Source organism: Oryctolagus cuniculus, chromosome 20 (assembly GCF_964237555.1).
Source record: "Oryctolagus cuniculus chromosome 20, mOryCun1.1, whole genome shotgun sequence".
NCBI classification, from domain to species: Eukaryota; Metazoa; Chordata; class Mammalia; order Lagomorpha; family Leporidae; genus Oryctolagus; species Oryctolagus cuniculus.
Genome location: NC_091451.1, coordinates 37,069,117 through 37,087,393, shown reverse-complemented (window position 1 = coordinate 37,087,393; position 18,277 = coordinate 37,069,117). Strand labels below are relative to the sequence as shown.

The 18,277-nt window shown below is 38.4% G+C and overlaps 1 protein-coding gene across 4 annotated transcripts in view; it reads left to right on the top strand.

Annotated features, from left to right (window-relative positions):
* The window catches only part of TC2N (tandem C2 domains, nuclear), a 40,625-nt gene that overhangs the window by 11,194 nt on the left and 11,154 nt on the right, over positions 1–18,277 (top strand). For 2 of the 4 annotated variants that reach the window (XM_051826454.2, XM_051826453.2), the window contains exons 3-9: positions 1,315–1,548; positions 6,331–6,495; positions 7,728–7,819; positions 9,692–9,767; positions 10,308–10,408; positions 10,800–10,916; positions 14,682–14,873. In XM_051826454.2, coding sequence (XP_051682414.2) covers positions 1,315–1,548; positions 6,331–6,495; positions 7,728–7,819; positions 9,692–9,767; positions 10,308–10,408; positions 10,800–10,916; positions 14,682–14,873 — 977 coding nt within the window. The remainder of the gene's footprint in view (positions 1–1,314; positions 1,549–6,330; positions 6,496–7,727; positions 7,820–9,691; positions 9,768–10,307; positions 10,409–10,799; positions 10,917–14,681; positions 14,874–18,277) is intronic. The other 2 variants (XM_070065348.1, XM_051826456.2) reach the window with 2 other exon arrangements.

Here is an 18,277-nt window from a genome sequence, read left to right as displayed (position 1 = left end):
TCTTCTTTGTTTTTGGAATTTTGCAAAAGAAAAATAAATTAGGCATGTTTTCTAACTTAATAAGGAAGGTGGAAATGTAGGCAAACTAGGTAAGTATCCAGAACTCCATGTACCCTGGAGATGGGGGAGGGATGAATTCAACCCAGGAGGCACTCAGGGATATCATGATAAAAATATGCCTCAGGGATATAATGATAAAAATATAAAAATATGGTCATGGGAGTCTGGACAAGGTTTTAGCAAGGTGGATGGACAGACGAAAGTAAGAAAATGTGAGAGTTGGACATGAGTATTACCTATGGATGGCGTAGTATCAGCAAAGGCAGGGAGAGAAGAGAAGTGTGTTTGGTGAGAATGTAACTGACAAGTGTTTTGATTAAAATAAAGAATTTCCAATTTATGTATAATACATTTTAAAATGTCTTTTATGAATGAATGACCAAAGGGGAAGAGACCCATAACTTTATTAAACCCACATTTATCCAGAACTCCTGAGATGTCTCTGTCTAATGCATGGTTTCCTTAGCTTTTAAGGCTATGACTGGAATGATTTTTCTCTGACCCTTTTTTGTATTTCTTAGTCTAGAGCAGAGCGTATAGAGTTTCTAGTATATATAAATACGAACATTTCTTTTTTATATAAAAGCATTTCATAGATTCCTACACACTGGTAGTTACTTCATTCAATACAGATAATACTAAATGTACTTAAAGATTAATTCCAGGTGTCCCTTAACTCCCCATCAAAAGTAATGCAACTTAGAAATCACATATAATTCCAGATAATGGATAAAATGGGTCATAGAAGCCGGGACAGAGTGAGTTGCTATTGCATATCTAGGGTCAGTGTGCATTTTATTTTGTGATTTGGTAGAGATTTTTGTAGACTTGGAGAACTTTATCTTCTTTACAGAATTGTTTTGTATGTTTAAAACTCGGTGTGAACCAGTAGTACTAACAACAGGAATTGCCTTATAGGTAGTATCTTTAAATAACTAGATTTTACTTGACGGCATGTGGAATTAACTACAAAATAAATTTATTTTCCATCTGTAACTTGTGTGGGAACAAGACTCCTTAAAAGCTACTTTAATCACTATGATAAGTTAATGTACTTTGGCAGTAACATATTAATTGCTCAAACATTAACTGGACAAAGTGTAGATTCTAGGAGTGCTTGATAGAACCAAAGAGTAGTTCATATTCCAGGAATTTCTTATAAAATGATTAAATAAGTGCCACAACATTCTAGGCTTAGATTATTATATATATATATACTTTGTGGTGTCATCTTCGTTTCTTTTTTATTTACAGTTTCTGGAGAAAGAGACTTGAAAGCCGCAGTTTCAGACGGTCAGAGAACTACCATCTGTACACCTCCGTTGACTTCTGTTTCTGTAAAGCCTCAGATTGGCTGTACTGAAGATTATTTGCTTTCCAAATTACCATCTGATGGCAAAGAAGTACCCTTTGTAGTGCCTAAGTTTAAGTTATCTTACATTCAACCCAGGACACAAGGAACTCTTTCACATCTAGAAGGCCTTGAAGGTAAACAAAGTTCCAAGAATTGCAAGTCAACATAAAGCATTTACGTATTATTTTGCTCCTTTGTATCTTTAATACAGAATTTATATAAAAATTATGTACTTTTTATGTTTCATTTTTTCCAATAGAGACTTAATGTATAGTATTTTTGAAATGTCCCATTATGAAATCAGATCATGATGCAACACATTTCTGTATAGATTTAACCTTGTTAAAAGGAATAATGTAATATCTCAGGTATCCTTCACATATCTAGAAAGAAAATAATAAAGGAATTATTCTATACTTGATCATAAACAGAAAATATATAGTTTCTTATCTGCTGTTTTCTAAAGTCTGGTGCAATGAGAAATAAGGAAACAAGTAATCCCCCTTTCCTTCTGTCTTCTCCAGTCTATATTCCCCAATCCAGATAGCTACTTGAATAAGGTAGATTCATTGGCTGAAGTTTGGCAAGTGTTGTAGAGACCAATGAACTAATAGTTCTTGTTTTTTAAAAACAATGATCGTTGGGGCCAGTGTTGTGGTGTACCAGATTAAGCTGCTTCCTGTGACGCTGGCAACCCATGTGGGCACTGGTTCGTGTCCCAGCTGCTCCGCTTCTTACCCAGCTCCCTGATAATGCACCTGGCAAAGCAGTGGAGGCTGGCCCAAGTGCTTGGGTCCCTGCCACCTACGTGGGAGACCCTGATGAAGCTCCTGGCTTCAGCCTGGCTGTGTACTGGCCATTGCAGCCATTTGTGGGGGGAACCAGCAAATGGAAGATGTCTTCTCTTTCTCTCCCTCTGTGACAATGCTTTTCAAATAAATACATAAATAAATCTTTTTTTTTTTTATTTTTTTTTTATTTTATTTTTGACAGGCAGAGTGGACAGTGAGAGAGAGAGAGACAGAGAGAAAGGTCTTCCTTTGCCGTTGGTTCACCCTCCAATGGCCGCCGCTGCAGCCGGCGCACCGCGCTGATCCGATGGCAGGAGCCAGGAGCCAGGTGCTTTTCCTGGTCTCCCATGGGGTGCAGGGCCCAAGCACCTGGGCCATCCTCCACTGCACTCCCTGGCCATAGCAGAGAGCTGGCCTGGAAGAGGGGCAACCGGGACAGAATCCGGCGCCCCGACCGGGACTAGAACCCGGTGTGCCGGCGCCGCAAGGTGGAGGATTAGCCTATTGAGCCACGGCGCCGGCTCCATAAATAAATCTTAAAAAAAACTGTTATTCCATTCAAATACTGGTAATCCAAACGACTTTTTTTCCTAAAAATTTTATTAAAACAATTTCAAACACATAGAAAGGTAGAAGAAACAAAACAGTGACTACCTATGTGTGCACCACACAATTCTTCAGTACATTTTCACTATTCTTGATTTATCACATATCTATCCACCTATCCATTCTTCTGTCCATAATTCAGTTTTTTGGTAGGAGAGGGAATGCAGCTTAGACTAAATTGAAAACACCAGTACACTTCCCTCTAAATACTTAATCATATGAAAGTACTTTGTAAAATTCATGGAAAACGGAAACTAAAAGATAATGCACATTTTTCATGAGCTTTTACAAGAAGTATCCTTGTATATTATCTGCTGGAGTTTAGTGATCTACTTATAGTTTTCTTTCAATGTAAATCTTACAGGGAACTACCCAAAGGTTTGTTTATTGAATTTTGTGCATATTTGTTGAATATTAACAAATTAATGTATGAATGTATTTCAAAGCACTATCACAATATAGAATATTTGTCCATATATTTTTTCTGCTTCATCCTCACTCTCCTCCTGTTTTGGAACTCCAATTACACAACATATTTGACCTTTTAAAAATTTACTTAATTTATTCAAAAAGCAAAGAGAGTAAGTGGGACAGAGAGTGATTTTTCCATCTGTTCACTCACTTCCCAAATGTCCACAAAGGCCAGAGTTTGGTCAAGTTGAGGTCAGGAGCTGGTTTCTCCCTCTAGGCCTCGCATGTGGTGGCAAGAACCCATCTACTTGAGCCATTACTGCTGCTTTCCAGGGTACACATTAGAGACCTGGAATCTGGAGTGAAGCTGAGACTTAAACCCAGGCACTGATATGGTATTGTAATAACCACTGTGCTTAACACACACAATGTTTGATCCTTTGATATTGTTCTATGGGTCTCTGAGACTTGAATTTTTGAAAATGATTTTTACTCTCTGTTCTTTGGGTAATAGTGATCTGTTTTCAAGCTCAGTGTCTCTTTCCTCTGTTATTTCCTTTCAGCTCTTAAGCCTATGTAGTAAATTTTTAAAATTTTAGACATTACATTTTTCAGTTCTTGAATTTACATTTAGTTCTTTTTAGATTATTGAAAGTATGTAATTTCCTGTTTTTATATATTATTGAAAGCATGTTTTCTTTTATATCTTTGAACTTTTTTTTAAGATTTATTTATTTATTTGAAAGGCAGAGCCACAGAGAGGCAGAAGCAGAGAGAAGGAGAGGTCTTCCATCTGCTGGTTCATTTCCCAGATGGCCACAATGGCTGGAACTGCACCAGTCTGAAACCAGGAGCTTCTTCTGGGTCTCCCACACGGGTCAGGGGCCCAAGGACTTGGGCCATCTTCTGCTTTCCCAGGCCATGGCAGAGAGCTGGATCGGAAGTGGAGCAGCTGGGACTCCAGCACTGTAGGTGGCTGCTTTACTTGCTATGCCACAGTGCCGGTCCCTATCTTTGAACTTTTTAAAGTATTTTCTGATTTCATCATCTAGGTCATCTAGATACTGTGAATTGTTTTTCTTGATAATGGATCACATTTTCCTGGTTTGTGTTTTTTTTTTTTTTTTTAAGATTTATTTATTTATTCGGAAGTCAGAGTTGCACAGAGGAGAGGCAGAGAGAGAGACAGAGAGGTCTTCCATCCGATGATTCACTCTCCAGATGGCCGCAATGGCCAGAGCTGCGCTGATCCAAAGCCAGGAGCCAGGAACTTCTTCCGGGTCTCCCCCGCGGTACAGGGGCCCAAGGACTTAGGCCATCTTCTAATGCTTTCCCAGGCCACAGCAGAGAGCTGGATTGGAAGAGGAGCAGCCAGGACTAGAACCGGCGCCCATATGGGAGGCTGGTGCTTCAGGCCAGGGCATTAACCTGCTGAGCTACAGCACCAGCCCCCCCCTTTTTTATTTTGTTTTTGGAGTAGTTTTAGATTGTGTTCTGGACATATAATGTTCAAGACTCTAGGTTCAGTTACATTCCTATAAGAAGCATTTTCATCACTCCTGAGTTCACTCCCTCAGTGCCTCCTACAGCTGGGGCTGGGTCAGGCCAAAGCCAAGAACCTAATCCGGGTCTCCCAGGTAGGTAGCGGGAACCCAACTACTTAAGCCATCATTTGCTGCTTCCCAGGATGCACATGAGCAATTAGCAGGAAGTTGGAATCAGGAGTAGAGCCAGGATTCAAACCTAGCACTTTGATATGGGGTGTAGGTTTCCCCATTGTTCTCCTGACCAATCTGCCAAACCCCCACCCCATGATAATTGCTTTTTAATTGTTCTACAGTGTTTCATCATCATAGGCTTACTGAGGATGTAGTGAACGCATCTGAGTTTCATGTGTCAGAACATTTAGAGTCAAGAAAGGACTCTGAATATAAACAGAAGAGTCAAATCTGCATTTCTTTGTGTGCATGTATGTGTATGTGAGTGAAGGGCTGAGAGGGAGGAGACTTTGAGAAGATAAGACTGACCATTATTTATAACGACTGAAGTTGTACTTCAAGTATTTGGAATTTGTTTTGCTGCTTTTCCTGCTGATGAGTCTGATTGCAGCTTCATTTTGGTGCTTTGGTAACAGACGCGTTTTACCATGAGCTTTTTATTGTACTTTATCACATATTTACCTACAGCTCCACTGAGGGTGTGCATTTTGAGTCTGGCTTTTGAAACATAGGCATCATGCAACTTTACATTAACTGTGGTTCAGTTATTGAGAGAAATTGCTCCTGAACTTGAAAACTGATATCACCATATACTGCCTGAGGGGAAGGGAATTCTCTAAATGGCTTATTTATATAAAAGAAAAATGAAACAAGAATGTTCTTTTTTAAGTAATGCTTATAAAAGTAATGAGTTATCTCTGATGCTACTACTCATGAAAGATTTCTTACTAGTAATTGGTACTATCTTATTACCACAAAGACTTTTTGTAGCAATGTTTGTGTGTTAAATGACTTCACAATTAGCTTCTAAGATATATAGGTAGTGACTCTCTGATAGCACGATTTATTCTTGGCACCCTTCTGCCTATGTACTGTGCTTAGATTATATGTGTAGTTATTTGAACCAAGGCAAGAGTAAAATTTACCTCATACCCTTTATCTTATTTTTATTTTCTGAACTCAGTGTAAAACTGACTTTAATTGCTGAGCATGATTCAGATAATGTCAGTTTATATTGTAGATTTAAGTGGGAAAAAAATTAAAAGGTGATAGTAATTTATACTTTTGAAAAATGCTATTTTATATGTATATAATTTTCTCAATATGATTATTAACCTTGAGTGGAATTTGATTCATTGTTTTGCTCTTTTTAAGTTGTAAGATATAATAAGCGTAGAGAGAAATGCACAAAACAGAAATATGCAGCTCAGTGATTTATTACCAAGCCGAATTCCACAAATGTGTGCTGATTATTTTTTAGGTATCAAAGATATGTGATTTAGTATTACTTGAAGACAAAAAATTTTTCCCTTTGCCTTGAGCGTGCCAGCTGTTGGCTAATAATTCCAAGAAAAGGACAGTGTGAAACTTTAGAAATGCTTGCTTTCAGGATCTGCCAGGGCGTCCTTTGGAGACCGAAAGGTAGAGCTTTCCAGTTCGTGTCAGCATGGCACTTATGATGTATACAACCCATTCTACATGTATCAGCACGTTTCACCAGATCTGAGTCGGCGCTTTCCTCCCCACTCGGAAGCCAAGAGACTGTATGGATCAGGTGCGAAAAATTACGTGGATGTGCTTTTCCTCTTGTGTTTTTCTTTAAAAAATTTCGATATCAGATAAATTTAAGACCCTGGAAAAAATGATTCTTATTAAAAACAGTTTAAAAATAAGAGCAAAGCAAGCTTTATATGTGTTATGACAAACATTGTGACTTCTCTGTATTATATTTAATATAAAAATTGAAAAATTAATGAGTTGTGTCTGGTAGTTTCAAATTCCATTTTTTCATTTTTGAATGAATTTTTGTTTTCACATTGTTTACATATCATCTATTTGTAACTTCTACAACAGATATATTTGCAAGCTTGTTTTCTGCTGAATTCAGTGAAAATGAATTAGAAACCCATGGCGACTAGAAGTATGAACAAAGAAAACAAATTATTTGATTATAGAATATTTTTAGTTTCATATTTGAGACTGTATATACTGTAGATAGTCTACCATTTGTCAGAATACTTCATAAGGTTTGTGGGAAAATGGAGTTAAAAGATGTGTTTGTTTTGATGCCAAAAGTGTTTATGAAATTAAATTAAAACATACATTTATATAGGTGTAAAAAATTTGACATCTATGCTGTTTTTTTCATAATGCACATTTTCATGAACTTTTTGAAGTTCCCATGTATTTGATGTGAATATGAAGATGTTTGATTTGTGCTGATCATTTCAATCAATAGTAATTGAAAAACATTTAAAAATTTCATCAGAAGACTTTTCTCTTACATAGGCTTGCCCATACTTCTTTTTTTTTAAATGGAAGATAAGCTTTTGAAATTAGCTGCTTTTGTTTTTAAAGATTTATTTATTTACTTGAAATTCAGAGTTACAGAGAGGCAGAGAGAGAGAGAGAGGTCTTCTATCCACTGGTTTACTCCCCAGATGAGCTCAACAGCAGGAGCTGGGCCTATCTGAAAACAGGAGCCAGGAGCTTCTTCAGGGTCTCCCACCCGGGCACAGGGGCCCAAGCACTTGGGCCATCCTCTACTGCTTTCTCGGGCCATAGCAGAGAGATGGATCAGAAGTAGAGCAGCCAGGACTCAAACTGGTGGCCATATGGGATGCCAGCATAGCAGACGGTGCTTTATCTGCTATGCCACAGTGCCAGCCCCTAACATATGATATATTTCTATAGAGGTTTGGTTAATGGGAATCAAATAGAATTCAGCCGGTTTTTTGTTTTTGTTTTCTTGAACTATAAAATAAGTACTTTTATTTCCCTTTGTAGTTTGTGATTTAAGGGCCAGCAAACTTCCTAGTCCCTCTGGGCTAAGCAGATCTATGTTTGATCTTACAAGTTCTTCTCAACGATTTCTTCAGGTAAGTTTGTTTTATAAATTTAATTATATGTGATAATGTACTTTCAAATTAAAAATTCAGAAATGTGTGAATTACATTAGGAGCATTTTTTTAATGGAAGTATCTATTCTAATATCTGGAAAGCAATACGCATCCTTTCCTTTTAGTATTATTTTGGGAAACTCTTAGCTGGCTATGTTTTTATTTTTTATTTTTTTTATTTATTTATTTTTTTTGACAGGCAGAGTGGACAGTGAGAGAGAGAGACAGAGAGAAAGGTCTTCCTTTTTGCCATTGGTTCACCCTCCAATGGCTGCCGCGGTGATCCGAAGCCAGGAACCGGGTGCTTTTCCTGGTCTCCCATGGGGTGCAGGGCCCAAGCACTTGGGCCATCCTCCACTGCACTCCGGGGCCACAGCAGAGAGCTGGCCTGGAAGAGGGGCAACCGGGACAGAATCCGGCGCCCCGACTGGAAATAGAACCCGGCGTGCCGGTGCCGCTTGGCAGAGGATTAGCCTGTTGAGCCGCGGCGCCGGCCTATGTTTGGTTTTTATGACTTTTACATTTCTTTGTTGGTATGCACTCAGGACTCTTGAGGCAGTTGGATTTAAAATAGTATAGTTACAAGTGTGTATTAATTTAACTTCCTTAGTGAACGTAATTAGTTAATTAAAATTACTGTTTCCATGGTGATGAAGGACTTTAATTATTCACTAATATTAAAACAGTGTCCTATTTTTGAAATGGAAGTGAGAATTTTTTGATTGTTTAAAAATGCTTATTTTTTAGCTCAAATAAACATTATTTAAAATAAGTACATAGAGAAAAGCAAATTAAAAATGCAAATTACTCGTATTTCTATAGTGAGAGTAAAAGCACTGTGAAAATGTTTTAGAATACTTGTAGATTTTTATACTTGTGTGTTTTTTTCCATGTGAATGTATATACGAATGCTTTATAAAATGGAAATGTACTGTAAATAATCCTTAGTAATCCAGAGATATTTTTGCAGATTTAATTCTTTATAACAACTCTTTAATGCACATCAGGATTATTTAAAGAGCTTTTTAAAACACAGGTAGTAGGCTTTACCCCCAGAGTTTCTGATCCAGTTATCTGTGGTTGGCCTGAGTTTATGTTTCTGCCATATTCCCAGGTAAACCATGCTGCTTCACGGGTGTTTGAGTAATAAACAGGGCACATCATAAACAGGAGTGTCAATTTGTAAAGTCAACAACAGGAGTCACTGTGCACTTACTCCTCATGTAGGATCTCTGTCCTTAATGTGCTGTACATTGAGATTTAATGCTATAACGAGTACTCAAACAGTATATTTCACTTTGTGTTTCTATGGGGGTGCAAACTGTTGAAATCTTTACTTAGTGTATACTAAACTGATCTTCTGTATATATAGAAAATTGAAAATTAATCTTGATGTGAATGGAAGGGGAGAGAGAGCGGGAAAGGGGAGGGTTGCGGGTGGGAGGGAAGTCATCGGGGGGGAGGGGGAAGCCAATGTAGTCCATAAGCTGTACTTTGGAAATCTATATTCATTAAATAAAAGTTAAAAAAAAAAATAAACAGGGCACATCCAGATTTCTGGTTTTCATGAATAGTTCTAAGTATGAAACTTAAAGCAGTGATTTCTTTCTCCTTATTACAAGACCAAACAAAAAATAACAGAAGTTTCCTGGTATATTATCTAGTAATATATTTAAGATTTTTCTGATAACACACACAAAAAGCTTTTTTTTTCCCCTTGAGTGATTCCTACCACTAGCTGTCAAAATGGTTAGCATGCAGTGTGTTACAAGGGTGGGTACTGGGGCTTAAGTGTAAGAATCCTTAAAGTTTGATTTGCCACTTCTGACTAAGGAAGAATTTTATTTGTAGAGACATGATTCATTATCCAGTGTACCCAGTAGTTCTTCTTCAAGAAAGAATTCTCAAGGCAGTAACAGGAGCCTAGGTAAGGAATAAAATATCCTATTTTTATATTCTCAAGGGAATTATTTCTAGTTGATAGTAATTTGAAAGCATATATGATAAAGTAGAAAAAAATCAAAACTCCAGGCTCTCATATCCACGTGAGCAGTGTCGTCAGCATTGGATACTCAGTACAGATAGTCCTTTTTCAGTGAGAGACATAAATGCATATTTTTAAAACACTGAAGCAGTTAAGTAACTTTTATTTGTTTTAAAGTATGTTAGTTAAGTTTATAGTACTAAGGGGCCATATGAATGTTATTTGGGAAGGTTTTTCTTAGTTTTATCCTAAATCCCTCACAAAGCAATTGGATTAAAATTTTAAACCATATGGTTTTTATAATATGTCTTCCTCCTAGTACTGTAATTAAAACTTTGTAGTCTTTGTCTTATTAAATCAAGAACTTTGAAAAATAATTGTAGCATTTTTCAGTTGTACTGTTAGAATTAGATTGTAGCAAAGCTTCACTGGGTTAAAACCATTGCAGGAAGTTTCTCACCTCTCTGTCCCTCTACGATTCAGATACAATTACTCTGTCAGGAGATGAAAGAGATCTGGGGAGACTGAGTGTGAGATTGTTTTATAATTCTTCACTGGAGCAGATATGGATCACAGTGTTACAGGTACATTGGTTAATGCCAACTTTTATTACATAATTGGATATTTAGATATTGTAAGTGTCTACTGTTGCCCTCTTAGAAGTGGCCCAATACCATCTTTAGGATTTATGATTCTATGTTATTTCGCAGAAAATAATATTTAATAAAGCCTCTAACAAAACAGACAATAAATGGAAGGGTGTGTATTTTTAATATCAGGAAGGAAATTGATGTGTCCTCTTAGCCTAGAGTATTAAGTATCAAATTTATTTTAATGTAGATTAAACATGAAAATCTCAGTATACTAAAGTTTATTTTTATAGTTTTTATCTAAACCCGCTAACTCAAGAAATCCAGCAAACATTTGTGTTGTCAGTCCTTAGTAAAGTGCAAACTATATTTTTAATTCTTTTAGTGCAGAGATTTAAGCTGGCCTTCTAGTTGTGGAGAAGCCCCGACTGTTTCTGTAAAAGGAACACTAACATTACCCAAACCAGTGCATTTCAAGTCATCAGTCAAGCAAGGGTCACGTGTAAGTGGCTGTTTCTGTTGAAATTTCTGTTTTTCTCACATTCATCTCATATCCATGAAAAGAAGTAGAATAAGAAAGTGTTTTATTTTGGGGAAACTATGAAGTATGTATCCTTGTTTCTTAAAGACAGTTTTGAAGGAGTGATATTTTTGTGTAAAAAAAAATCTTAAACACTAAAATATATACATTAATAATACCTAAGAAACTTCTTTATATGAAAGGAAAGTAAATTTCTATATTTTTGACTTCTCATGCCCACAACCCACTTTGATTTTGAAAAATAGTTTCACAATTACAATTAATTTATTTTAAATAGTTCCAATGAGTTTGGTTTTATAGATTCTAGTTTTCATACTAAGTATTTGTTCATTTTTATCTTTTGATATGGTTAAAAGGTTAGTGTTTTCCTACAGAAATGAGAGAGTATCTTCTGAAGGAACATATCATTTCAAGATAATTCAGATGACTAATAAACATGAAAAAGTTTTCTCTCACTATTAATCATTGAAATGTAACTTGAAATTACATATTGCTTTCCCTTTCTCCTTTCTCTCTCTTTTCGTTCATTACAATTAGGAAAAATTTTACAAGTACTCTAGAACATACAACTTTCTGGAAATTGCTTTGACAATACACAGCAAAACTTGAAAATATTTATACTTTTTAAAGAGTAATTCTACTCATCTGTTCAATGGAAATAATCTAAAATACAAACAAGAGCAAAAACATGCAAGTATATGAAGTATACATTCTTGACAGGGTGGGCATTTAGTGCGGTGACTGAGACACACTGGTTGGAATGCCTGCATCCCATGTCAGAGAGCCTGAGTTTGAGGCTTGGCTCTGCTGCTGTTTCCAGCTTACTACCAGCGTGCTTCCTTGGAGACAGCAGGTGATGGCTGACGTACTTGGTCCTTTCCACTTGCATGGGAGACCCAGGTTGAGTTCCTGGCTCAGCCTGACAAAGCCCTGGCTGTTGTGGCATTTAGGGAATGGACCAATGGATGGAAAGTCTCTGTCTCTGTCCCTCCCTCCCTCCCTCCCTCCCTCCCTCTCTCTCTCTCTCTCAAATTAATAAAAATAATTTAAAATATCCTTGACTATTTTGTTTGTAGTAGAAAAGTTGAAAGTGATCTAAATGTCTCACAGAATATGAGAAACCTGATGGTGTACCCATAAGTATTAGTCTCCTTGGGCTTCCATAACGAAGTACTATAAGTTGGGGGCTTAAAACAACAGAAATTTATTTTTCATAGTTTTGAAGGAAGTCTGAAATCAAGATGTCAGAACTCTTGGTTACTTCTCAGAGAGACTGACTATTCCGTGTCCCCGTCCCAGCCTCTGTGAAGGCCAGCAATCCTTGAATAATCTTCAGCTTGTAGGCACATCACTCTGGTCTGTGTTTTTGTCTTCAGGGCATTCTCCTATGTCTCTGTGTCTTCCCACAAGGACACAGGTTACACTGAAGTGGGGTCCCCTCTATTCTAGCATTGTGTTTTTTTTTTTTTTTTTTTTTTTTTGACAGGCAGAGTGGACAGTGAGAGAGAGAGATAGAGAGAAAGGTCTTCCTTTGCCGTTGGTTCACCCTCCAATGGCCGCCGCGGCCGGCGCGCTGCGGCCGGCGCACCGCGCTGATCCGATGGCAGGAGCCAGGAGCCAGGTGCTTTTCCTGGTCTCCCATGGGGTTCAGGGCCCAAGCACCTGGGCCATCCTCCACTGCACTCCCTGGCCACAGCAGAGGGCTGGCCTGGAAGAGGGGCAACCGGGACAGAATCCGGCGCCCCGACCGGGACTAGAACCCGGGGTGCCGGCGCCGCTAGGCGGAGGATTAGCCTAGTGAGCCGCGGCGCCGGCCTCTAGCATTGTGTTTTCTAACTTCACTAGTCACATGTGTAATGGCCCTGTTGCCATATGAGGTCACATTCTGAGGTACTATAGGTTAGTACTTCAGAATATGTTTTTTTGAGGACTGCAGTTCAACCCATAACACTGTATGATAAAATCCTAGGCAGTTATGAAAAAATAATGTTTAGGAAGAGTTTAGAAGGACATGGAAAAAGCTTCTTAATAAGTGAAGAAGGCAGAAATAAAAATTGGTATGTGTGTGTATCATGATCTCATTTTATGAAAATACATATGCTTAGAAATATGTTTTCACTCTAGTTATAATCCTGACACTAGAAGATGAATGCTTTCTGATTTAAACAATTTTACTTTAATATATATTTGAAAAGCAGAGTGACAGAGGGAGAGACAGATTCTTCCCTCTACTGGTTCACTCCATAAATGCCTGCCAACAGCTTGAGTCTGGGCCATGCCAAAGCCAGGACCCAGAACTCAATCTGGGTCTCCTGCATGGGTGATAGGAACCCAGGTTCTTGGGTTGTCATCTGGTACCTTGCAGACACATTTGTAGGAAGCTGGATCATAAGTGCTGGGTAGCCAGGTTCTGAGCCAGGCAGCCCCACATGGGATACAGATGTCCCAAGCAGCAGCTTAACCCACTTCACCACAATGTCCACCCTTACTTTTTGATTTTTCAAATAAAACTGAACTTAGGAAAATTACATATGGGATGCTAGCACTGCAAGTGGAGGCTTGACCTACTACACCACCATGCTGGCCCCCAGTACACATGGTTAATCTGGAAAATCATTAAAGATTTTATGTGTAATATATTACTTATTTTATCCTATGGCTTGAAACTCTAAAAGAAAAACCTCAATGTTTGGCAGACTCTCAGAAACACAATTTTGACTGTATAAGCATTTGCAATTACAATAACATGAAAATTTGGTCACAGTATTCAGAATATTTGTTAGTTGTCCAGATATCTAACCTTTTTGAAGGGAAAGCTCCTTTGCAAAAGGGTGCATGAAAGATGAAGGGATTGAGGGGCCAGTGTTGTGGCGTGATGGGTCAAGCTTCCACCTGGGATGCTGGCATCCATATGGGTGCTGGTTTGAGTCCTGTGTGCTCCACTTCAGATCCAGCTCCCTGCTCAAGTACCTGGGAATGCAGCGAAAGATGGCCCAAGTGCATGGGCCACTACCACCTATATGGGAGGCCTGGATGGAGTTCCTGGCTCCTTGCTCTGGCCTGACATAGCTCTGGCACTGTGGCCATTTGGGGACTGAACTACTGGATGTAAGATCTTTCCTTCTCTGTCACTCTTTCAAATAATTCTTTAAAAAATAAAAAAAGGAGTGAATAACAAAGAACAGTCTAGTGGCAAGGTGGTGTTAGCTTGTGGTATACTAAGTAAGTAAAACTCTTTCCTCTGTCCTCTATCAGGAAATTTGATTTTCAGACTGGAAAATGTGGAACACACATCATCAAAAGACAAAATGAAGTCTTGGGTGGAGGAAGAACGTTAGACAAAATAGTCCCTTTTAGGAAATAATTCACGTCACTTAAACAAGTTGGATTTTGGGTACTGAGAATCTTGATTCTTGAACCACTGTCATTAACTGTTGAAGAATTATGAATAGCATGAAAGATGCCCTAGAACCACAGATGAAAAAACATCTAATTTTCAAAAAGGGAAAATGTTTTAGTCTGATGAGCTTGTTAATATCAACCAGGGTTCCTAATGAGAGAGTGATTTGTGAAATTAAGAAAGCTGATATTCAGAATAAACTCTGGAAAAACAAGTCATGGTCATTGCCATTTTAATTTTCATTTTAAAATGTTGTAAGAAAATTAAAATCAGCCTTCTGTTCCGTTCTTACATATTTTCTGTTTTCTTGGCTTTTTTTTTTTAAGGCTATTGAATTTATGGAAACTTTTGTATTTGCTATTAAACTCCAAAGTCTCCAAACTGTAAGACTTGTATTTAAGATTCAGACTCAGACTCCTAGGAAGAAAACCATTGGAGAATGCTCACTGTCACTCAGAACTCTTAATACACAGGAAATGGATTACTCATTGGATATAATACCACCTTCAAAAGTTTCTGTAAGTGATGTAGTATGTAATGTTAAAAGTGTTTCATACTTGTAGAATTATCTAATGGATGAGTTTTTGTTTGTTGGAGGATAACTTGAATACTGTAGAGTTTTAAAGACTCAGGAAGACTCTCAAAAGGCAGTAGTAGGGGCTGGCACTGTGGCATAGTAGGTTAATCCTCCATCTGTGGCGCCAGTTCTAGTCCTGGCTGCTCCTCTTCAGATCCAGCTCTACTATGGCCTGGGAAAGCAGTAGAAGATGGTCCATGTGCTTGGGCCCCTGCACCCACCTGGGAGACCTGGAAGAAGCTTCTGGCTCCTGGCTTTGGGTCAGTTCAGCTCTGGTGGCCGTTGTGGTCATTTGTGGACTGAACCAGTGAATGGAAGACCTTTCTCTCTGTCTCCCTCTCACTATCTGTAACTACCTCTCAAATGACTAAAGAAAATCTTTTTTAAAAAGTCAATAATGCCGAGCCGGCGCCGTGGCTCACTAGGCTAATCCTCCACCTTGCGGCGCCGGCACACCGGGTTCTAGTCCCGGTTGGGGCGCCGGATTCTGTCCCGGTTGCCCCTCTTCCAGGCCAGCTCTCTGCTATGGCCAGGGAGTGCAGTGGAGGATGGCCCAGGTGCTTGGGCCCTGCACCCCATGGGAGACCAGGAAAAGCACCTGGCTCCTGGCTCCTGCCAGGATCAGCGCGGTGCGCCGGCTGCAGCGGCGGCCATTGGAGGGTGAACCAGCGGCAAAGGAAGACCTTTCTCTCTCTGTCTCTCTCTCTCACTGTCCACTCTGCCTGTCAAAAAAAAAAAAAAAAAAAAAAAGTCAATAATGCCATTTAAAATGATAATTTAGAAATAATTGATTAAAAGATAATTGAACCATTTTCCTTTCTTCATTGGAAGATAACCTCAGAGTTACCTTCTCCTAGCACATTTTTTGGTTTTTGGTAATCCTGAAGTATGAGTATCTTTACATTATTAAATTATTTTCTTTTTCAGTATTTTTTGGTAACTGATAACTTAGGAAAAACAAGAAAGAATCATAAATTCCAAACTCAAAGATTGTTCAGCAATAGATGAGGAAAGTTGTTTTAATGACTAAACTGCCGGTTAGGAGGCTGCTGTCTCCTGTCAGAATGCCTGGGTTTGTTGCCTGCCTTTGGCTCTGAGTCCAGCTTTCTGCTGCTAGTGCAGACCCTGAGGGACAGAATGACAGCTCAGGTACTTGGTTCCTGCCATCCATGTGGGAGTCCTGGATTGGATCCCCAGCTCCTGGCTCCTGTGTGACCCAGCCCTGGTCAGAAGAGCAGTTGGGAATTGAACAGGTGGATGATAGGGAACTCTCTAATTAATTAAAATCTGATTAAACAAAAACCAGAAGATATGATCTTGAAAGTTTTCATCTAAAGAAATGTTAAATGTTTTAGGAGATATATTCATTCTGTACATTACACAATGTATACATGTATTGAACCATCATATAGTATCCTATAAATGTATAATTTTTATGTATCTATCAAATATATTTCTAATGATTTTTTTAAAAGAGTATCTTCTTGGGGAGGCAATATGTGGTAGGGTAAGACAGCTGACTCTGGAACTAGGATATTTTTGCCCAAATCCTAATCCCCTGACTACTAGACTGTGTGAACTTAGGTGCTTCAGTCTCTTATCTCCACAACAGGCGTGGAAAGAACACAGGCTCCCAGGCCTGGTGTGAACAACAGATCGCTCAGTGTTGAGCAAGTGGTAAGGTAAATCTTTCTGTCAGCTATTGTTGTAATAGGTAAAATTTTCTAAATGGGTAAAATATAAATCCTGTGTAAGTTTATAGTCACATATAGGTTTGACCTTATCAAAGTTTATGACAGATTACTATAAATGTTATTCTGACATGGAAACTATGTAATTATTAGGAATTCATAAGCAATTTAAAGACAGTGTTCAGCTGGCTGATTCAGAGAAACAAATATCAGGTCTCATAAATCAGTCAGCACTGTAGGTAATGAAGCTTTTTACAAAAACATCAGCTGTAAACACTTCATCCCAACCAATTTATGAGCATATATACAACTTAGTCATTTTTTTAAAGTTTTTTAACAGAATTATTCACTTGAGGACAGAGGGAATTAGACAACTGTAGGGGTGTGTGAGGCAAGAGAAGGGAGGGAGATCTCATCCACTGGTTCCCTTCACAAACGCCTGCAGTAACTAAGTCTGGGCCAGGCTGCAGAAAGAGCCAGGAATGCAAGCCAGGTCTCCCACATGAATGGCAGGAACCCAACTACTTGAGACATCATTTGCTGCTTCAGCCGGGTCTCCCACAAGAACGGCAGGATCCCAACTACCTGAGCCATCATTTGCTGCCTCCGAGGTGCGTATTAGGAAGCTGGAATCAGGAGTGGAGCAGGGACTCAGATCCCAAATCTGATATGGGATATGAGTACCCCAACTGGCATTTTAACCACTCGGCCAATGCCTTCTCCTAGTTGTATTTTTTAAAATAAAGAAATACACAGTACATCAACATTATCTGTAGTCACTCTAGTGTGCAATAGAATCCCAGAGTTTCTTACTCCTATCTAAGTATAACTTAGTACCACTTAATCAACCTTTCTTGTAACCACTGTTATACTTTTAACTTCTAAGAGATTACCTATTTTTTGGCTCCACATGGGGTAGGATCATATGGTGCTTGTCTTCGTGTGCTTGGCTTATTTCACTTAACATAATGACCTCCAGTTTGATCCATATTGTCGTGAATGACGAGACTTCATTCCTTTTAATGGCTGAGTGTTATTCCAGTGTGTATGTGGACATTTTCTTCATTCATGGGAGCATCTTAAGCATCACCAGACTGTGGTTTTCTCTAATGATGCTTAACATTTCATTGTTGGTGATTCCAGGAAGGCTAATAAAGTTTCTTTTTCTTTAAAAAAAAAGGCACATTATTCAGGCACAGTGACCCTATCTTATATCTGCCTACAGTTTTGTGCTTGTTAGATACAGTCATCGCATTCCTGCTAACTAGTAGGAATTTTAATGTTTTGGTTGTTATAAGAAAGCCACTTTGAATAGTTTTTTCATGATCTGAATTAATGTTCTGGAATATAAACTGACAAGGAGGAAGTGAAAAATGCATTGTGACATGCTGCTCTGTTTTATGAGAGTGAACTCTACAGTTGTGCCTCCTTCATGTTTCCATAAGTGAGTTATGAGTACAGAACCGTAATGAAGAAAATGAAAGATTTTCATTCATGGTTTCTTTTGTGTTTTGTAAACAAGAAGGAACTTTTTTCAAAAGGACAGGAACTTTTTTTTAATCAGCAAAGATTTTATTTTGTATATGGATACCATGTTAGTTCATGTGAAATGAGTTATTAACCCATTCTCATTCTGATTAAGACCAAAGCAGTA